This window comes from Nanorana parkeri, unplaced genomic scaffold, assembly GCF_000935625.1.
Source record: "Nanorana parkeri isolate BGI_ZX_2015 unplaced genomic scaffold, ASM93562v1 scaffold189, whole genome shotgun sequence".
NCBI lineage: Eukaryota > Metazoa > Chordata > Amphibia > Anura > Dicroglossidae > Nanorana > Nanorana parkeri.
Window position 1 is genome coordinate 1,156,581 of NW_017306457.1, and position 21,187 is coordinate 1,177,767.

Sequence of the window (21,187 nt, forward strand, 5' to 3'; positions counted from 1 at the left end):
GGTTTATCTAATACCATAAAAATTAAATAAAAAGCATAATGATTTTAATAACAGACCCAACAGACTTCCTGTTCAGTAACGTCATACCAGAATGATGTCTTTTTAAGCCTTAAAGGGCCATTCCACATAAAATTGACATGTCCCCATTCGTTAGATGCTGTCAAATTGAATCTTTCCTCCTCTTTTTTTATCACTAAGGGTCTGTGAAGATTAGATCCCTGTGACTTGAGCTCTCTCCTCTGCCTACCTGTTCTGACCGACTCTCCTTTGAGTTCTTCATCTGCTTTGTATTATGGAGGAATAAACAATTAGCAGGAATAGTCAGTGCTCAGAGAAAGAAAAAGGTAAAGAAACAACAGATATCTTGGCTCACCATGGCCATGGCTAAAATATGTATTTACGGGTCCTTTAATGCATACCTGTGCTTTGCCCATACAGGCAAAAGGTTTTCTTTAATACCCCCAGAAGCACATACCTACCACTGTTTTCACTTCCCCACTGGCCTGCTCAGCCAGCCGAGAGCAAGGAACTAAAGCTTTGCGTAAGCTTTGAGTCATTCTAGTAGGATATAACACAGGGCTTTGAATAGAGCATCTCTCAACCTTTTTCAGTCATGGCACTTTTTTTAAGTATGCAAAATCTCAAGACGCCCCAGCCTAAAATGTACAAAATGTAAATTTAAAAAATGGTATGTGGCCCCTCTAACATCCATACCAGACCATTATCCCAGATAGGATAGGATTTTGAGGGGGGATCCCATACAAAAACACAAGAAAAACTACCTCCCCCTTCATATTAGAGTCCTTTCTTCAAATCAAGCACCCACCTTTCACATCAAAGCCCCCCTTTCACATAAGAACCCCCTTAAAATTAGGAGCCCCCTTCACAACAGATGGGCCCTCCTTTTACATAAGAATCCCCTATCTCACACTAGGAGCCCCCCTTCACTTCACATCAGAGTTCCCTCTTCACATAAGCAACCTGCCTACACAATGGAAAGGCATGACGCTGAGCAAACATTTCAAGGTGCCCCTGCAGAAGCCAGAAGGCACCCCAGGGTGCCATGGCACCCTAGTTGAGAAAGGCTAGTAAAGAGTAGAGTAGGTTTAAAACCACTTTTAGTTGTGGTTTGTTTTTGCCATCTGTGTCTTTTTAGTGAGCTTTACCTTCACCTTCTGTCCTTTAGACTTCCCAGGAAATGATAGGATATCTTTAAAATTTAGGAATAGAGGGAAATCCCCTCTTATTTCTCACAGGAATAAGTATCATCATTGGATGATTTCCCCTCTATTCCTGTTCTGGTGGCAACTAAAAATGTTGGATCTACCCATCACTTTCCCGTGACATTGTTGATTAGGACAATTATAGAGAGTGAATCTCCTTAACCTGACAGTAGATCTATCCCCCTTATCACTCTATCCCTTCTATCTAAAACAAAAGGTTTTGACTATAGTTATACTTGTTTTGTACTGGAAGTACCCAGCATTTTCTGTGCTTCTGAGGACGGCAAGGAAAGATGGATGTGTTACTGGGCAGGGACAAAGCACAGGTTTGCTTAAAGAATCTCCTTAAAGCAAACCTGTCATGCATTAATGGGGCATCCAATACTGACCTCCTTCTTAAACAGGCTGGATGTTATGCTGATCTATGGCTTTCTTACTTTATGAGTCACTGACCTGGAGCAAGAATGCATATATATGGTCAGAGTCATTTCAGAACTCCTTATCTGCATACTTGTGCTGGGTCAGTAACTCTAAATACATTGAAGCCCCTGGATCAGTAGGGCAACCACTCAACTAGCATTTTTAGAAGGAGAGTTTGCCAACAGCAGCCTCTATGCTAGCCAGAAGAACAGAAGAACACTTGACTTTCCTCCATAAACTGTGCTTGTGATAGCCTTATAATTTACATTGGGGGGTTGGGGGCATTATTCCACATAATAAAAATCCAACTTTGTCTAAATGTCCTTCACCACACAACTGCTGCAGGCCTCGGTTTATGGCATAGTGGATGGCCATAATGTGTAAACACAGCCAAGACTCTGAACTTACTTTATGTTTATAGACTGCAGATCACAGAGAAAAAAGGTCACAACCGACATAATTTCAACATCAACTGCTAAGGAAGTCAGCGGAGAACTGTCAGGCATTCACTGCACTGCTCATCAGATCAAAGTACGCTTAATGATCAGTTGTAATTTACCAAATAATATCTCTCGTTTTCTTTCTTTCTTACTGTAATTTAGTCAGCTGGAGAAAATCACTCATTTCTTCCATTTGTGTTTTTCAATGCTGGGTAATTTAGTGAAAAATGGGCCATAGACCTGTTCTAAAAAAATGTACAGTGTATGCATGTCAACGACTACAGTATGTATTTTTTGTGCTGTATTGGTGAGTTTCTGTATGTGTGTGCTCTTGTACATGGCGTGTTAGAAGCATGGCTGCTCTTTTATGTTCATTGCAAGGGAGCCGGCTGGCTTAATGAAGTCTCGGGCATCAGAAGTGTGTTACCTTCGGCAATTAATGATTGTTTTTCTGCTGTTCAAAACAAGCTTATTCTTTGTGCTTTTTTTAAACTGCAGAGGAGCATTCATAATGTATGCATGAGTTCAGATATCTGGTACTATATCATCAAGAATAGTAACTTTGAGAAGAAAATAGGATCTAGTATATTTCTTTGCAGGTCAGTAAAATCACAGCTGTATGATGGAGGTGGATTGGAACGGCTTTAGGCCAGGGCTATATGGGCGATTTTCAGTCATGTGAACGGAAGCCTAAAATCTCCCATTACCGAGGGATTCCTTTCTCTTTTGGAGAGCAATAGAGGTTCAATACTAATGTTCTACAGTCACACGTTTTTACGACTGTTTACCTCTGATCGTACAATGCCGCAAATCAGTCACATAGCATTAACGATTAACCTCCTCGATAGGCTTTGCTCCTCGATAGGCTTCAATAGGAGTGGGATAGTAATTGCCCAATCGCTTATTTAGGAAATTATCAGGTAATTTTTCCCTTTTTAAGTATAGCGGTTAATCTCATGAGACTAATAGCCCCATAATCTTCTGCAGCAGTACAAACAAGCAATGTTTGGACGAGGATATTTTGTCAGTCTCTGAGGTCAAATATTACTTATTTAGCCCTATCCTTATTCATAAATGTGCACAAGCTGTGACAATCCTAGCAACCAATCAGAATTTCTTTAACTTAAGTCAAATCAATACATGGTGAATTCTGATTGTTTGCTTTGATTACTGGATATTGGATTTTGCACTACTTTACTGGGTAAAGAGAGCAAACAGCAGCACACGAGCCAGATGTTGTCCTTTTTTTGCTGGTAACCATTCCTTGGGGCACTATTCCTTCAACGGGCACCCAACAATGGGACGCTTTTCCTTTAATTGACACCAACAATGCAACACTATTTCTCCCACTGACACCAACAATGAGGCACTATTTTTCCCACTGACACCGACAATGAGGCACTATTTCCCTCACTGACACCAACAATAGGGCACTTTTCCTCCAATTGACACCCGTGATCGGGCACTGTTTCTTCCATTGACACCAAGGATGGATGATTTACTTGTTCCTCCTATTGACACCAATGAGGGGGCCGTAGTCTTGCCTTTGATACCAATGATGGGGCACTATTGCTCCTACTTATACCAAGGATGGGACACTACTCGTCCTATTCACTCCAAAGATGTGGCATTATTCCTCCTACTACTAACCACAGGTGCTAGACCATTTTTTTGCTCACCAACCCTGGGGCATTTTTTTACTCTAATTGAACAAGGTCTGAAGGACTGTAAACTAGTCCGTTGTTCAGCAAGTCTGAGGACCCCTGATCTAGAGAATGCTACACAACTCACCCCAATTGTGCATTCTGTTACAGGTTTTCCAGTATGCTAGAATATCTTGTGTATCTGATACTTAGAGCGTATGTAAACTCAATCACTAAAATCTCATATAACCTTTAATAAATGTGATTTAAAAAGTCATCCTTGCCTAAAGACTTTTGTTCAGGCATGTCCTGTTACAGGGTGAAGGCAGTCTGTCTCTGTCTCCAATTGTGCTCCTCCTGACTTGTTGCCATGTCACATGGGCTCCTGTTGGAGACTGTAAGTGGCCATTTCAACACACATTAGGCAAGCATAGGCCACTGTTGTCACCATCAGGGAACCCACCCTGAGAAATACAATCCAGCCATTGCGGAAGCGTGTGTGGACAAGACCTGACTGCACATAGGATGCAAGAGACCAATAGCATGAGATAGAACAAGGGGTAACAAGAGGTAAAATCAAGTATTTTTTTTTTAAGGGCATTTGTTTATAATATACAGTGTTTTAGCAAACATAACGAGTATTATATGCTATTCTGAATGTATCTAGTTCTAACTAAATTAAGTTTTAGACTTCTTTTTTATTATTCCCAACCTTGCCTGTTCTGGAATGGGCATACTTTTACTAGTGTACTTTAAATTTCCACCCAAAATGTATTGGCTTTTGGTAGAATGTAGAAAATTAAAAGGGACCTGAAGGGCAAAATATGGGAGGTGGCTCTGCTGACTTGTTTGTTGAAGCTGACGTTTTATGAGCTGGTATACTGATCTTTGCCTTATTACACAGAGCGTCGTTGATCTAAAACAAGAAGACAGTCTGTGAAATCTCAAAAATATGAATTCTTTTTCTATATACTTGTCCCAGGTTAATAACTCCAGATAGTGAAGACATAATCAGATGACACCCCTGAGCCTGTACCATTAAGAATTGGGTCATCAGTTGCAATTCCATTTTCTATTTCTACTAGTAAATGTTTTCAATGTCTCTTGTTTTCATGTCTTCTCTTTGTGCTTTTTTTGCAACCTCTTAACTCGACGTCCCTGGTCTGTACACTTTGTTGGAACAAAGGGCACCGGTCTATCCTGAACTTTTACATGGGGCAAGATTTTTTTTCTAAATGGCATTATCTATTCTGTGAAGTATTGCATGATATGTCAATGCTATATCAATACAGAAAATATATAAAAATGGGAAACAGCCAGAACCCCAAGTTAGACATAAATGGAGCCTAGAATTATAGTAAGGATATACTAAGTAATAGTGATATAGCTGCTTCTGATACTCCTGAGAGCTAAACAAAGCTGCTGAATGACCCAGCTCTAGACATTCCCTCCAAATAAAAGTGTATCCAAACCCAAATATTTGAACCACATATGTTGCTGCACATGTTCCTGTAATATCAAAAAGCGTAATCCCTTTTCTTGTTTATTTCCTGCTTTGTACCATCAAGGTGTATCCGGAGATATTTCCTTTCCTAGGATGACCACGCTTAGGACCATGTCACACTAGAGATCCTGTCACTAGCAGGAACTTGCCAGTGGCAGGATCATCTGGGTGGACACCTGCAGGCAGTGAAAACGCTCACCTGCCTGCATGTATCACTACCGGTTAGGGAGCGACTTATACAAAGCAGGTATATTCCCCCTGCATTATCTAGCAATCCTGATGATGCTGAATTCTTGCTTGTGACAGGATAGCTAAACACTTACTCAGGTATGTCTTAGTTCAGGTGCATCATTGTTACCCTTGCCTCTGGCCCTGCTTGGACTACAATTAGCCGTGCCAACACAGTGAACTTGTACATTCTGCCGTAGTCACGGCAGTAAAACTGTGATTCATCCACAACTGGACCTCACACATGTCCACAGGATGTGCCTATTGGAGTCTAGAGGATGTGCACAGTGCAGGAAGAGAAAAGCTGAACAAAGGGGAAATATGCATTTTTTAAAAATGCAATCCAATTTTTTTACAGAGCTTTTTAAAACTAAGTTAAGTCTTTTGTGAGAGTTTAGTTGTACTTGAACTAATAACATTTGTGTGAACACTATTAAGGAAAAGAAATACAACTTTCACTGCACCTATACTGAATGGAACAACACCACAAGCAAATAGCAACAGTCACAATAGGCATGGGGGGTCTGTGTATGCTTTATGACAGGACAGGCCCTGTAGAATTTTAAGATCTTCCTGTTGGTGACAAACATAAGAATGGCCAGATAAGGGCCACATTTTTTGATTTTCATATTAATTATAATTTAGTGTATACATACTAAAATATATCCATGAAGAAGATAAAACGGGATGAGTATTGTTTAAAAAGTTTGCCTGCAATCATTTTTCAGTACCTTTTACTGATGTAAGTGAGCGTTTAGCAGCTGCACTGGCCAAAACTTCAAATATGCTAGCAAACAATTAACCAAATATTTTGCTGAAGATCTTATGAGTCACATACATTTATTCCTAGCCTGCAGCTCTTGACTGATCGATCACCTACAGTCATTTAGCTACTGCCAAGATATTGAGACTACCAGTTCAAAAAATTACTAATCAACATTGCAAGACCACTCCAAAGACGACCATAAACTAGCAGACTGATCATCATATTTGATAAAAGATCCACCTATTACTGGAACTAGCATCACACACCTGCTGTGATCTTTTTCCATGGCTCAGATTATTGTCGATATGTGCTCAAAGGATTTGTTCCAAAACAAAGCAAAAACAAGGCGTTTCTTAATCAAGTGTAGCGATTTTCAAGGGTCAATCAAGATCCCTTTGACTGATAATGCAGAGTTTTGTCACTTGTAACTGCTTGATATTGATAATTTCTATCGCTAGCGATCCTTGTACAGTATGTTCCACACTGCTAGCAAAAAACTGCCCATGTCTATTACGCCTTATATATAGAATTCAACACTTTGTTATTGTTATGAGTTTAATAATTCCTACGGACAAGGTGCCATGTTAATTAACTCTAAATATACCAATGGACTACTACTGTCACCGGTCAAAATAAACGAAGTTGGAGCTGCATGTTACAGTCTTATCGACACGAACAGTTCATCAAAATGGTTTGTGGGGCTTTGACGTACGCCTTTAATCTGGGAAAAGGTGCAGCTTTTGCCGCCGTGCTGATAATCTCTGTTTCACCTTGCTCATTACAGACTGCAATAATTTCAACTTAGACAGATTCCTCAAGTTTGTACACGACTTCTTTGGGTTATTACCCAGCTGTGCGGCTGAGCGGGGAGATAACCACAGCCCCAGCCTCTTATCTGTAATGATGTAATACATCCGAGCTCTGGGTCGAGATGATTGGGGAATAATGGGATTGGAAGAACTGCGGAGATGACAATACGGCTGTGCCTCCTGACGCCTGTACCATGCAATCCTCTGACACATACAAGCCGGGGGAATTGGAAAATAAACACTAATATGGTCTTGGAATTAAGCTAGCCATTTTCATTCTACCAGCTGTTAGTAGCTAGGCATGGGAACCCAAATATACAAACCTATCGTGCCCCGTGAAAAAATTCCTGGATGCCACTGCTAGACAGTCTGTTCATTTTGTCGTATTTTTGCAATTAGGTATAATGGCTTAATTAACCAGTTATTTTTAGATTCAACGATATAATAAAGGCTGATTGCATGGAGGGAGAAGCTCCATCAGACTGTGCTATCGGTATGGCTTTCCCAATGCGCCAAACTGCTGCGATCGGTAGTGAGCATCACAAACACACAGCGCTTACCTTCTGCAGAAGCTGGGAACCTGAGTACTTAGCAGCTATGGATTTGATCTCCCCACCAAACGCCGAGGCCCAAAGCTTCACCCTAGCAAGACAAGATATAGAGAGAGATGTAATGTACCGGCATCACACGGATAGTAACATGACCTCGAAAAGACATATATAAAGGCATCACAAATATCAAGGCACTTAAGCTACTTGCAAAACCAAAGCATTAATACATTTAGCTCCCAAGAAAAAGGTAAGGCCTTTCTTGTTTGTCTCTTGCCTTTGCTGCAGTTGCGAGCTTCTTTTGTTTAAACTGCTACAGTGAAGATTTTGCTTTAACTGCCTTAGAAATTACATTGTTAGCTGTGCTAAGATCCGCTTCATTCACCACCAATTTAATGCCACAACGGATGTGGATAAAAATGACAGTATCAAAAGGACGCCTGCAAAATCGGCAAGCAAGGTCAAAAATTCTACAGCAGGTAAATGATCTGGGGGTGGCAAAGGGGAACAAAAAAGCCATATTCGGCTCCCCGCCTGACTGCTTTTAATAGGGGGACATTAAAAAGGCTCTTGAAAAAAAAAATAGCTGCAGTCTCGCAAACTTGCTTCACAACAGATAAGTTTACGCCACATCCTCGGCCATAAAAAAAAATTAAAATATGCAGGGCTGCGAAAAGAAAAAAAAAGAGATGTGTCACTTACATAGATAAGGGGATCTGCTGTTCCGATCCAATCGCTGGCTTTAGCGTCGTATGCAAAGCTATCCAGAAGAAAAAGAAAAAGATCCCAAAAGCTAGAGGAAAAGTGAAAATGCCTTGCATGGCTCCTTGTCTCATGTCTTTAGAGGTTTGTACAGTAAAATGAAAGCACGGGCAGAGAATCTATTTCACCTTAGAGGAGCAGTTTGGAAGGAATCAGTGCTGATCATTGATCATCCATCCTAGAGCGGTCCCCGGGATTCTGGTGTAAGAGTATGAGGAGAAGCCTGTGATGACTTGAAAAGTTGTGTCCTTGGTAACAGGAAGCGTGATGTACCAGCACTGCAGCCTCGTGCCTTCTACTCCTCTACAACTCTGCAGTCAGCAGTGCACTGGAGTTACTTCCCTGACCTACTGCGAGACTGGAGTGCTCTTAGCTGCAAGAAAGCAGACTATTGATTCCAACTGTGCAGTCTGTCCTCTCACAATTACTGCTCACTTTACAAATGGGAAGCTGCCTCCAGGTCTCCTTTATGTTGCCGGCAACATCCAGCCTTCATCCCATATCAAGTCTAGTGCTGCTTCACTGGAGCAAGAACAGGCATTAATGGAAAAGTGCTGACAAATAGGAAAAAGGAAAAAAAAAGGGGGAACTTGGGCGAGATGGACCAAGCGTATAATATATAATAAAACAAGACTAGGAGGACAGGAATTAAAGGAAGAGTTGACAAGGAGAGCAGTTATCAGGCAAGTGAATCTTCTCGGAGGGACAGTCGCTCTAGTTGCAGGGTGGGGGGGATGCTGACACAAGGGACAATGAACACCCACCAGAGACAGAGAGTTCCCCCAATTCATTCAGTGCCGTACTGCATAGAAGCTTTTGTTGCGCGAACAGCCAGACTACATCCAGCCGAGCAGAAGCTTGCTGACAAAGTGGAGAGGAAGCTGCGGATGAGAGGCGAAACCTCGCTGACATGTCATGTTGGGATCGCAGGCAGTTTTCCAGTGATAAGGACAATCACCCGGCTCGCCTCAATTAAGTCGTACGTAGCCTGTCCTTGTGCATAGATGCACGTTTGCATCCTATCACAGCTGCAGCAGCAGCTGCTGCTTGGAGAAATCTGGAACTTAAACGCTTATGAATGAAAGGGAAAGAAAGACAGCCTTGCTAGATCAATGCAGGCTAAGTGACTTGAGCCTATGAATAAATTATTAATTTCGGTTTGAGGAGGAATCCCTTTGGTAGAATAAGCATCAGATCTCTCCTATAAAAAAAAAATGCTCAGCGGCTCTAGGGAATTTTTTTTTTCCCGTTATTAATCCAAACACTTATTCCTTTTGCTTCTCTGACTCACTACTCTTCTTTTATTATTGTGCATTCCTTTCAAGGCGTGCATGCTGAGCCTCCATTAATCTAACAGCTCGCAAAATGCCACGATTATTTTCAATTAGCATATTACTACGGTGAGATCTGTTCACATTAGGGTAAAAGATAATGTATATTATTTAACCCCTGGGATGCTGAGAAATATTAGGCACTGCAGCAAAGTTTGGGAGACCTTTCTGAGCTATGGAAATGGCTGCATACGTACCCCGGCAGTGGGTCACAGAAATCGTATGTAAATACGAGTCCTCATTATAACACATTATTAGCTACCCGCGACATGCGTCTGCAGATCTGTATAATGCCTTTCGGTGCAATCAGACTGACATTTTCAGGTTCATTTACTTCGGAGGTCAACTGTGTCAGGGTCAAAGGTCAAGGCAGGGGCAAGATGGTTTTAGCTTCTAACCAAGAATGCTAATCAAGACATAAGGTTATAAAAATCCAGCCATAGACTTCCTTAAAAAGCACCAACCTCTGCCTTCCTTAAACAAAGTCAACATACCAATAGCAAGACTTAAAAAAGTTTATATGAATATAGTAAACTTTATTCTAAATGAGACAACTGTTAGGGTGTATTACATAGAATGTTAACATCATTCAAATGTATTGCACTGATAGCTACGCTAAGGTTCCACAAATGGATTCAGGGGGCGCATCCACCTAAAAGTTGACATAGGTGTCTCGCTTTTTGAAACTGCGTCCCTTGCTGCCAAGCAGATGTAATAATTCTTCTTACAAAAGGCAGGTGGTTTCCAGATTGACTGTCAGTCTTGTGAATTTTACAGTCACGCTGGCCATAGATGGATTTATAAAAGCGAGTTTTTATGGTTCACCTTATGCTGAGCATCGCTTGCAATTATCGAGTCGTCGCCCCTCTGCTTTTAAATGATAACAAAGTCTTATTCCTTCACCAATTTATGTAGAGAAGTGAAGGATCGGAAATACCAGCAGAATGGAAAATGTCAGTAACTTCTAATTTGCTCTCCAGTGTCAGTTTTTCTATAAGACCAGTGTCACAACTCCACATTGTAGATTATCATAAACACCCATGTCACAACTCCAGATTGTGGATTATCAATAAGCACCAGTGTCACACCTCCACACTGTGGATTATCAATAAGCACCAGTGTCACAACTCCAAGTTGTGGATTATCAATAAGCACCAGTGTCACACCTCCACACTGTGGATTATCAATAAGCACCAGTGTCACAACTCCAAGTTGTGGATTATCAATAAGCACCAGTGTCACACCTCCACACTGTGGATTATCAATAAGCACCAGTGTCACAACTCCAAGTTGTGGATTATCAATAAGCACCAGTGTCACACCTCCACACTGTCGATTATCAATAAGCAACAGTGTCACAACTCCATGTTGTGGATTATCAATAGGCACCAGTGTCACAACTCCATGTTGTGGATTATCAATAAGAACCAGTGCCACAGCTCCACGGTGTGGATTATCAATAAGCACCAGTGTCACAACTCCATGTTGTGGATTATCAATAAGCACCAGTGCCACAGCTCCACGGTGTGGATTATCAGTAAGCACCAGTGCCAGAACTCCATGTTGTTATTAATAAGCACCAGTGTCACAGCTCCTTCTGATGTACATCAGCATTAGAAGGTTAGTCATCTTTTCCAACTGTCTCTCATTTGAAGGGATTGTCCCTCTTTTGGAACCAAATAACCGATTCCTTGCCATGGGCAACTGCCCCAGATTCTGTCTGCTCCAGTTTTCATGAATTCCCCCCATTGTGCTAGAAGGTGCCCCTCTTTGTCATCTCAGAAAGTTGGGATTATAGGTTAGGCTTTAAAACATTACAAATAAAACTAGCACAACCTATGATTTATTACCCTAAAAAAAGATAATGCTAAGAGCTGCATAATCTTCTACATATTACAACCCCAGTGGATTTTTAGTACTCTGTTTATATAGCTCTGTTATCTTCTCAGTACATATTAACCTCCCATAATGCAATAGAAGTTTCGAATATTTGCTCTAGGTAAGTGTACTGTATACTGTCATGTGGATGCAGGCACACCATTTTCAGGGTTCTGGGTGGTATATAAGCATCTCTGGAATTGTAAAAAAGGAAACAAAATTTGTGGGTATATATCATTTTAAACACCAGTTTCAGCACAAAATGACAGGGGCCCAAGAAATGATAAGAAATCTCCCCAATGAGAATAGACAAAGTAATAGGGCTAAATTAATAGAGACACAGCAATCAAAACCTGACAAAAGTTCTAATTCTTCTCTGCTCAATCCAAAAGTATTGCAAACATTTTAGGCTGGAGGTGGGCTTTAACGTGAATCTGTACCGTGGGCTATGGACATTAAGGTATTTACATATGCTCATTTTAAATTAAATAAAGATTTCTTAAAAAAGAAAATAAATAAATAAAAACAATTGGGCGGAGCTAGCAGTGACAGCTAGCTCCGCCCAACTGTTTCCTATTGGCCGGCACCTGCTAGAGTCCCCCTGCTTCGGCTGTCACTTCAGATCAGTCGAGCCGAAACATATGCCTTTGGCTCGGCTGAGCCACTCGGCCGCCTTCGGGCTATAGTGAATAGTTGAACCGAAGGGCTCCCGCAACCGAAGCGAGCTGAAGGATCAGCCAAAGCTATGGCTGGATCCTTTGGCAGCTTTGTGAATTACCCTTTATGTGAAATCCCCCAGATATTATATATTTTCTTAATATAGAGCTCCTGTAGAACAAAATGGTGGCAGTCATGTTACATATGTGCCACTGTTTATCAAATCTATATTTTCAGTAACAAAATACTTTTAAATTATTTTAGTGCATACAAACACAATATATTACCAATCTCGTGATAAAAAAAAATAAAAGATGAGGTTTCGTGAATAAATTGATACCAAATAGGTAAAACTTAAAAATTGTGCACGCCTGTGAAACTGTGAAAAACGAAGGTAACTGAAATTTTCCATAGGCGATTCTTTAAAAGCCATTACAGATCATCAATTTAGAGTTAACAGTTATTAATGGCCCTGCTATCATAAGGGGGCTGATTATCCCGTTAGTATAGTGCAGGTGACAGGTTCTCTTCAAGGAGGCATCAAAGGTCTATTAGACCCATAATGTCACCTCTGCACTCTGTCAAAGCTGACCGAGCACAGGCTGTGCTCAATCAGCTTATTTCCTGCCCAGAGGTTTGACAGCTTTGAACGTGGAAGTGCTAAGAGCTGAGCGCTTCCAGGTTCATATTACCTAGGGGAGATCATTAAACAGATGTTCACTGATCTCCTCCCACCCTCCCTGCTGACACCTGCCATGGAGGTCCACGGAATCCAAGATGGACAGGTAAACCCGACACACATGGCATATGGGGAAGGGGGTGGCACCTTACCAGCAATGCAGAAGTGATTGGGCAGCTTTACAGTTGAAAGCAGAGATGTGCCAGATGGGACTAAACTGGTAAACACACTCAGCAGCTAGGAGTTTGTCACATGCCAGCACTGGTGACCCAATATTAGTAACAGCAGCCCCAGTAAAAGGGTTATAGCTCATTTACTGCTTGTGAAGAATAGGTAAATACTTGAACATCCATAATCGCATGTTCACTTTTCGGGAAATCCAAGCTAGGAGAAATATGTTGTCTGCCATTGCAGACTGTTTTTTTTTTAAGTACAAGCTGCATGGCTATCTTTCTGATCCTGGCTCCACTTCCTATGGGATGCTAACCTGGAAGAAACATGCGATTAGTAAACATTTTTAAAAGCATGAACTCCCACCCTACATGCTGACAAAGTCAGTTGCTCACTGCATAGTGAAATAGCTCTGCAGCATACACTAAAAAAAAAAACAAATGATAGCTTATATCACAGGTAGGCAACTTTGACACCCCAGCTGCTGTGGAACTACAAGTTCCATGAGGCATTGCAAGACCCTGACAGCCAAAGGCATGACTCCCAGTGGCACACGCATGATAGGCTGTGTAGTTTCACCACAGCTGGAGTGCTGAGGTTGCCTACCCCTGGCCTTTGTATTTCTCTCTGCACAGATATGCATGGATGACTTACCATGTATAATGAATTACTCGCCTCCTTGCACACCAACTGCATACAGTGTATCTCCTTCTTCTAAACAGAAAAATAAAAGAATTCCCGTAAGGTCGGATATTTTATTTTTCCATAGATTTCACTGCTGGTATGCGTCACAATTCAGAATATTTCCCCCACTGGAAAGTTGGAGCTGTATGTAGTTATGTATAGTGTGCTAATTTTAACCTTGTTTTTGCTGCACGTTGGACTGTTCAGCTGTGTGAACACTCAATTAATTAGTGGGTAATCTGCAATATTCCATAGATTGTGAGGATGCACACGCCTGTTGGCTAAAATTAGTGAGCCAGAGCTTCCTGGGATAAAATCAATTAAGCAGAGAAGAAACATGGAAAGACAAACGGGCTGACGTGCTTTAATATTTTATGACACTGGAGGAAGAGTGTAACGTATGGCTGGGAGAGCTGGTGAGTGTAAGCTTAGCAAGTGGACATTGTCTATAATTAATAATGTTGAGCACTGATTTGCTGCACTCATCCAGATCATCATAAGGTTTATGTGGAGCTTGATGATACAGATATTAATCTGACCTATAAAAATTTTTAGGAAGCAAGAGAGTGTGTGCTGTATAAAGTTGCCAATCGGGGACCAGCTGTCATTTTATAAAGGTAAAATATAACTGGCCATCTTGTTGAAGCCATACCTTTTTTTTTTTTTTTCGTTTTGGATACCATAATGGAGGGTTATAACCAGTGGTGGTCCTAGTCTTTTTGCCGCCTCAGGCCGGGGGGAAAGGCGCCCTCCCTCTGCAGGCTCTGTATCTCCCCATTCAGCCCTAAAGGTGGCCATACACTTACAAAAGTCTTGCAAGGTTTGTAAAGTACTTAAAAAAACGTACGATCTGCCCATCTTGGACAGACAGATCGTACTTGCGATCATCGCAATGAGGGGCGGGCTTCTGATGACTGCAAATGGGCAGTGTGGGCCCGTTCGGCTTGCATTAAATCGCAAGCATGATCTGCCTGTCCAAGATGGGCAGATCGTACGTTTTTTTAAGTACAAAAGTCTTGCGAGGGTTGTAAAGTGTATGGCCACCTTAACTTGCCGAGAATCGTACGATTCCCGGCGAGTTTTCCAGCCTGCTTGTTCGACGGAAGACGTGCAACCGTACAGTAGAAACGGTTGCACGCCTTCCATACACTGCACGATTATCGTACGATCGCAGGATTTCCCGCGATTCTCATACGAGAATTGTGCAGTGTATGGGCACCTTTAGCAACCTGGGACACTCTGGCCAGTGTTCTGCCCAGCTGCTGCCAACCAGTGAAATCACCGGTTTGCTGGGAGCTAGGAGGTCATCGGCCAGAGCGTCCCAGGTTGCAAAGAGTTGGGTAGTGAGATTTGTATGGCCCTTACACATCTCCTCGCCCCGGCTCTTAGCAACCTGGGATGCTCTGGCAGAAAGGGGCAAACATTGCGCAGCAGAGCGGCCAGTATGCAACAAACATGCAGCTCTGCCTGCCACCCCCCCACATGACCAAAAGAGATGCCGCCTGGGGCAACAGCTTCAGGCTGCCTTCTTAAAGGGATGGCCCTCTCAGATTTCTTTTTGCTATCTGTGTCCCATTTGGGAAATTTCACTTAATTTTCTGTCCAATAGCCACAACAGTAAGTGAGATTAAATCTCTCCAAAGTGAGGGAAATGCTTGGTGGTCAGCAGAATCACCAGACCTAGCAGAAAAAAGGTGTTTGCACATGGCTCTTGTTTCAGTAAAATCTTCTTGTTTATTCAAGGCATAAAAGCAGACACAGCAGTCCCACTTACGCATTTCAGCCAAAGAAGGTCTTAATCACAGCTATTGGGACGGCTATGTCTGGTTTTATGCCTTGAATAAAGAAAGAAGATTTAACTGAATCAAGAACCATGTTCAAACACTTTTTTCTACTGTTTATGATGAAGGGCTTGTGGAAGACTTGAATGTGAACCGGTGTTCCGTGGAACTGCATTGGAGGAAGGAGGTAGGGCACCTTCTGTTTGTCTTGTGAGCTCACCAAAATATTTCCCATTTATTCCTGTTTTGGTAACAACCTAAAATTTGGGATATTCTTTTACTTTCAGAGATAGTGGTCACCAGGACAAACAGAGATGATGAACCTCCCTAACAGGGACACAGACAGCAATAACAACCTGACAGATGTTCTAATCCCAATTCAAAACTAAAGCAAAACATTTTGGCTTATGTTTCGAGTCAACTGTTTGCTTTTGTATATTTGAGTTAAGGCACCCCATTAATTTTAACGGGTTGCCCAACCTACCAAAAACTGCGCATTACCATGCGTTTTGCTACTCTGCAACACAAGTGTGTCAGTAAGGTGCATTCATTCTTAATTGTACCATAAAGCATAACATGCATTGCTGTGTGTTACCGCAATGCAACAGTACGATTCATGTTTAAAAACATATATGTTATTTCAGGGTTAGACAAATTCATGTAAGTTTCACAAGCAAGTGTAGCCCTGGAAGGCGACCCCTTTAAGCAGCGTGAGCCACACAGCTTTTGCATTACAGCCGCATTGCAGATTAATCTCTCCCCCTATTGGTATTAGAAAAGCATGCGGGAAGGAGCAGAGAGAGACTGGAGGATTGCGAATGGCTGCATTGACTGACGCCCACCCACAGGACAGGCAGAGGAGGGCAGACAGTGTGCCCGGGAGAAGGAAGTGTGAGGGAAGCAAGGTTGTGGTACAGAGACAGCTACCCACACCTTAAAGGAGACCTTAAAGGAAGGTGCAAGCTAGAGAAGGGAGCCCCAGTGTTTTGCATTACCATTTACCTGACCATCAGAAGACATGTCAGATGTGCAGAGCTTGGGGGTTTTATGGCCTGTGGTGCAGCCACCAACATCTGGTCTGCCGAGGCAGTTGCTTGACTACTATCTGTTGTCAGGAGGGCATGCAACGGGCACCTCAGTGATGAGAGGCCTTTGGTTACCTTTGTGTGTACTGAACTTGTTTATTACTGTTGGACCTTGCTGCTACCAGTGGAATTCCATTTAAAGGAGTCCTTCTTCCTCCATCTTCAGTTTCTCTAGGTCAATGCCAGGTTAAAGGGCCCCACAGCTGGCAGACTTTACATTTGTCTACTCCACTGGCCAGTGAATAGATAGGGCCTAAGCATTATAAATATGCCACATTGTTGTCTCTATTCTTTAATAATTCAATGACATTCACATCCGTTTGCTGTTATTATTGTTGGAAGAGTAGTTCTTCTCCCATTTGCCTAATGCATTCTGGCGACACCCTTCTCAGGTGACTAAAGGGAATGAGCGTTATTTATTTCACTGTGTCTTTGACTATTTTGGCATTTCATTGTGTGATAACCCTGCCATTGTCAATTTTGTTTAATCAGTGCTTCCCCTACAGGGCTTACTTTTGCATTAATTAAGCCCATTTTATTACTACTGGTGTTTCGTTTTACGGTCCAGTCAGGGTGGGGTCCCCATTGAAAATGGTAGAAGAACAGTAAGAGTACCCAACAATTCAACAGCTCCTTTTCAGGGAGTCAAAGTTATACACTTCTGCCCAATCTAGGAGCCAGGGCGCCATAATGTGTTGCAGTAGGGATAGCCTCATAAGTCCCATTGGTCTGCTATTTAACAAAATTATGTACCATCATTAGGATTACTATTCTTATGGGATTAAAGACGGATAATTATTTTCATCTCCAGAGGCTCAGAGGAATGTGTATTTTTACTTACATCTTGGCATGACTTGTGTACTACTTCACCAAGATCTGTGGATTAATCCGTTGCCTATGTGCAGGGGCTTCCTGCATTAGGACTGGCCCCTGCTGTGCAGGGTGACTGATCTTGTCTCTTCTTGTAGTTTTCGGCAGGCAACCTGTAGTGGGTGGGCCTGTTGGGTCCCTCCCACAGCTCTATTCTCTGCACTGGCTATGCGCAGCACAGTGATGAGGTCACCTCTTTTTTTACACGGTAATAACCTTGGTTGAAAGGCATTTGGTAGATTTATATCTTTGTGACCATTGAGGAATATACTTCCATGAAGATGTTTTAACCTTTAGGGGAATAAAGGGAATATGTAGTGGTTTTATACACATATTCACAATTTCTTTTTTTATTTTCAAAACGTTTTTTATTTTTTCAATAAAGCAATAGGTAAACAACGCACTAACACGAACATCATGCATGTGCGTATATAAGAATGCAGACATAGGCATTGCTATACAACAGATGACATTACAGCATACATGGTATACTTTCAGCAATCGCCTATCCATGTAGGAGAAAGTGGGGGAATTAAGTTGGTGGGAATCCCACCCTTGCGGTCAAGGTGGACCAGGAGAGGAAAAGATCAAGGGGGAGGTGTGATAGAGAAAAAAAGAAGGAGATGGGGGGAGTAAAGTAGATTCACAATTTCTTATAGTCAGGACTACAACATATTTAATATGTATTGATAAATGTCAAACATTACATTATAATATTTTGTATTATGTTTTTAGGCCAGCAGGTGGAGCATCAGGTTCCTTTTCACGTTTTCCTTTATCTTCTGTTCACTTTTGGGGGAAAAAAACCTGTAATGTGTAAACAATGCTTAGTAGCCCAAATTAAATTATTGTTGCAGTAAAATACAAGGTATTCTTCTGGTGAAGCCGTTCTTTTGTTGATTTGGAGGTATTCTCTGGGTCATTGTTGTGCTGAAAAGTGAAATTCCTCTTCTCAGCTTTTTAGCAGAGGCCTATCAAAATCGATTGATATTTGGAACTGTTCCCTGAACCTTGACTATAGCCCTAGTTCCAGCTTTAAAAAAAAAACAGCCCAAACCATAATGCTGCTACCACCATGCTTCACTGCGGGTATGGTGTTCTTTTGGTGATGTGCAGTGTTGTTTTTGTGCCAAACATACTTTCTGGAATTATGGCTTTGGCTATGCTTTTGTCAGACATAACGTAGGTTTTTGCAAAATGTAGCTAGGCCCGGATGTTTTTCTTAGTAAAAAGAGTTTTCAGTCCTGCCACCCTACCCTACAGCCCAGACATTTGAAGAATATGGGAGATTGGTGACACAACCAGTACTTGCCAGGTATTCCTGCAGCTCCTTTAATGTTCCTGTAGTCCGCTTGGCAGCCTCCCGGACTGTTTTCTTCTTTTTTCATTAATTTTGGAGGAACATCCAGTTCTTCGTAATGTCACTGTTGTGCTATATTTTCTCCACTTTCTGATGATCGTCTTCACTGTGTTCCATGATATATCTAATGACTTGGAAATGTTTTTTTACTCGTCTCATGACTGATACCCTCCAACAATTAGATTTCTTTGATACCTTGTAAGCTGTTTGCAGACCATGGCTTTTGAGTAAATGTCAGAAAAATCCTACTAGAACAGCTGAACGGCTTAAGCTTATATGGGCTTAATCAGAGTCAGTGTAATTGATGGAAGGTGTGTACTGACTGCTATTTAACATCAGTTTGAATGTGATTGGTTAATTCTAAAATAGCCACATCCATAATTTTAAGAGGGTGTGTACACTTATGCAGCCACATTATTTTATCTTATGTTATTTTTAACCATAAACCATTCCAGTTTGATTTTTAATTGAATTGTACAGAACATAAGTCACATTATGGGCTGGTTCATGCATCTTGCGTTTTTCCACCACAGCCTGAACGCAAGACAAGGCAATTTGCCTTGTCATGGATGGGCTCAGTTCACACCACCACGTTCTGGTGGTGTGCACTTAAAAAAGGTATGGCATGCAGTACTTTTTTAGGCCTTATTCACACTGCTAAGAGCCGGCCCGTACAGATCTGTGCAGCGTGCAGGGCCGTATCGGGCCGCTTCCTGGAAGGACCTGTGCTACGTGTGATTTCCCGCAGCAGCCTGTTCTTCTCTATGGGAGTACACGGCCGTACGCTCAGCCGAGCTGCACATCTGTGCGGATGTCTGTGCTCGTACGCAGACAGGATGGATCCTGTCTGAGCACGGACACCCGGACGGATGTGCAGTTCGGGTGAGCGTACGTTACACCCACCACCTGTCCTTCCCGGACTGTTTCCTTCTTTTTTTTTTCATCAATTTTGGAGGAACATTGTTCTTAATTTCCAGTTCTTCATAATGTCAATGGTGTGCCATATTTTCTCCACTTTTTGATGATTGTCTCCCAGGAGCGGCCCGATATGGCCGTGCACACCGCACTGATCTGTATGGGCCAGCTCTTAGCTGTATGAATGAGTGAGGCCATAGAATTGAATTCAATGTCACTTTTATCATTGCAATAAAGTTCTAAAAAAAACTGTGCAATGTGGCTCGATCGAGTGCATTGGCTCTGTCCAGGGACATACACAGCCATGCAGGTGAGCGTGGCTGCTGGTGTGAATGTACCCTAGAGGTGGAAAAAGTTCTGACGTTATTTATCTTGGTCTAATTTTTTTACATTTCAGAAACCTGGCATTTTTACAGGGTCATGTACAGGAGACTTTGTATATCCACTGCATACTGTATATGTATTTACATGTCTATGGGGTTTATGGGTTTTTCTTTGATCTTTATTAGCGGACTATTTGACTCTCACAATAAGAGAGAATACAATTAAACTGTGATTTGTGAAATTTAGGTCAAATTCACTCACAATGCTTGGGTAGCAATATTTCAAAATCTAGCCTTGTTTTTTTCCTGAAATGTTCCTGATGTAACATTTCTGGTGATGATGTAGAGCGTGCTTTATTAGCATGTAATCTGATGTATTTTTAAAGGATGCCAGCAGGTTTAATCACCCACTGGCTTCTCATGTCTGCTAGGGAGATCTCTTAGAGCTTTTAGACCTATACAACTGCCACAAAGAAGCTCAACACCGTAGCCTTTAAGGTCTGGTAGGAATTTTAAGGAGGAACCCCACCCCCAAAAATGGGGGGAAAAATGCCCTTGGTACTGGGAGCATGCTTTTCCTGGGTTGCCCATGGAAAAGCACCTTGTCCCCGTGCCCAGTTGTTATTCATTGGCCGGGACCTTCTAAAAGACTCTAGCAGGTCCCGGCCAATAGGAAACAATTGGGCGGAGCTAGCTGTCACTGCTCGCTCCACCCTTTTTTATTATTATATTTTCTTTTTTTTAAACCTTTATTTATTTTTAAATTGTACTATTTATTTACATTTTTGAAGCAGAATAGCTGAGCCGAATGTTGCTCAGCGGCATTTGGCTATTCACTCCCTGCCGTTCGGCCCCTATGTGAATAGGGGCGAACGGCAGCAAGTGAGCTGCCGAAGCTTCGGCCCAGCCAATCCAGATGTGTACAGAGTCAAAGTCTTTCTGCACTTTGGCTCTGCCGAACATGCAGAGCATGTTCGGCAGACTGAAGTACAGCCGCAGGCAGCCTGATGTATGGCTGATTTCAGGCGTACAAGCCAGAAGTGAATAGTCGCAATTTACCTCGACTGGGTTTTTCACTAGGCTGCTTTAGGCAGCTTTGGGAATACACAC

The 21,187-nt window shown here is 42.0% G+C and overlaps 1 protein-coding gene across 1 annotated transcript in view; it reads right to left on the reverse strand.

Moving 5' to 3' along the window:
* Nucleotides 1-9,537, reverse strand: part of CACNA2D3 (calcium voltage-gated channel auxiliary subunit alpha2delta 3) — a 786,579-nt gene extending 777,042 nt beyond the window's left edge. The window contains 2 exon segments of the mRNA XM_018555257.1: nt 7,594-7,675; nt 8,284-9,537. Of these exon segments, the coding sequence (XP_018410759.1) occupies nt 7,594-7,675; nt 8,284-8,417 (216 nt within the window). The 5' untranslated portion in view covers nt 8,418-9,537.
* Nucleotides 9,538-21,187: the final 11,650 nt, after the last annotated feature.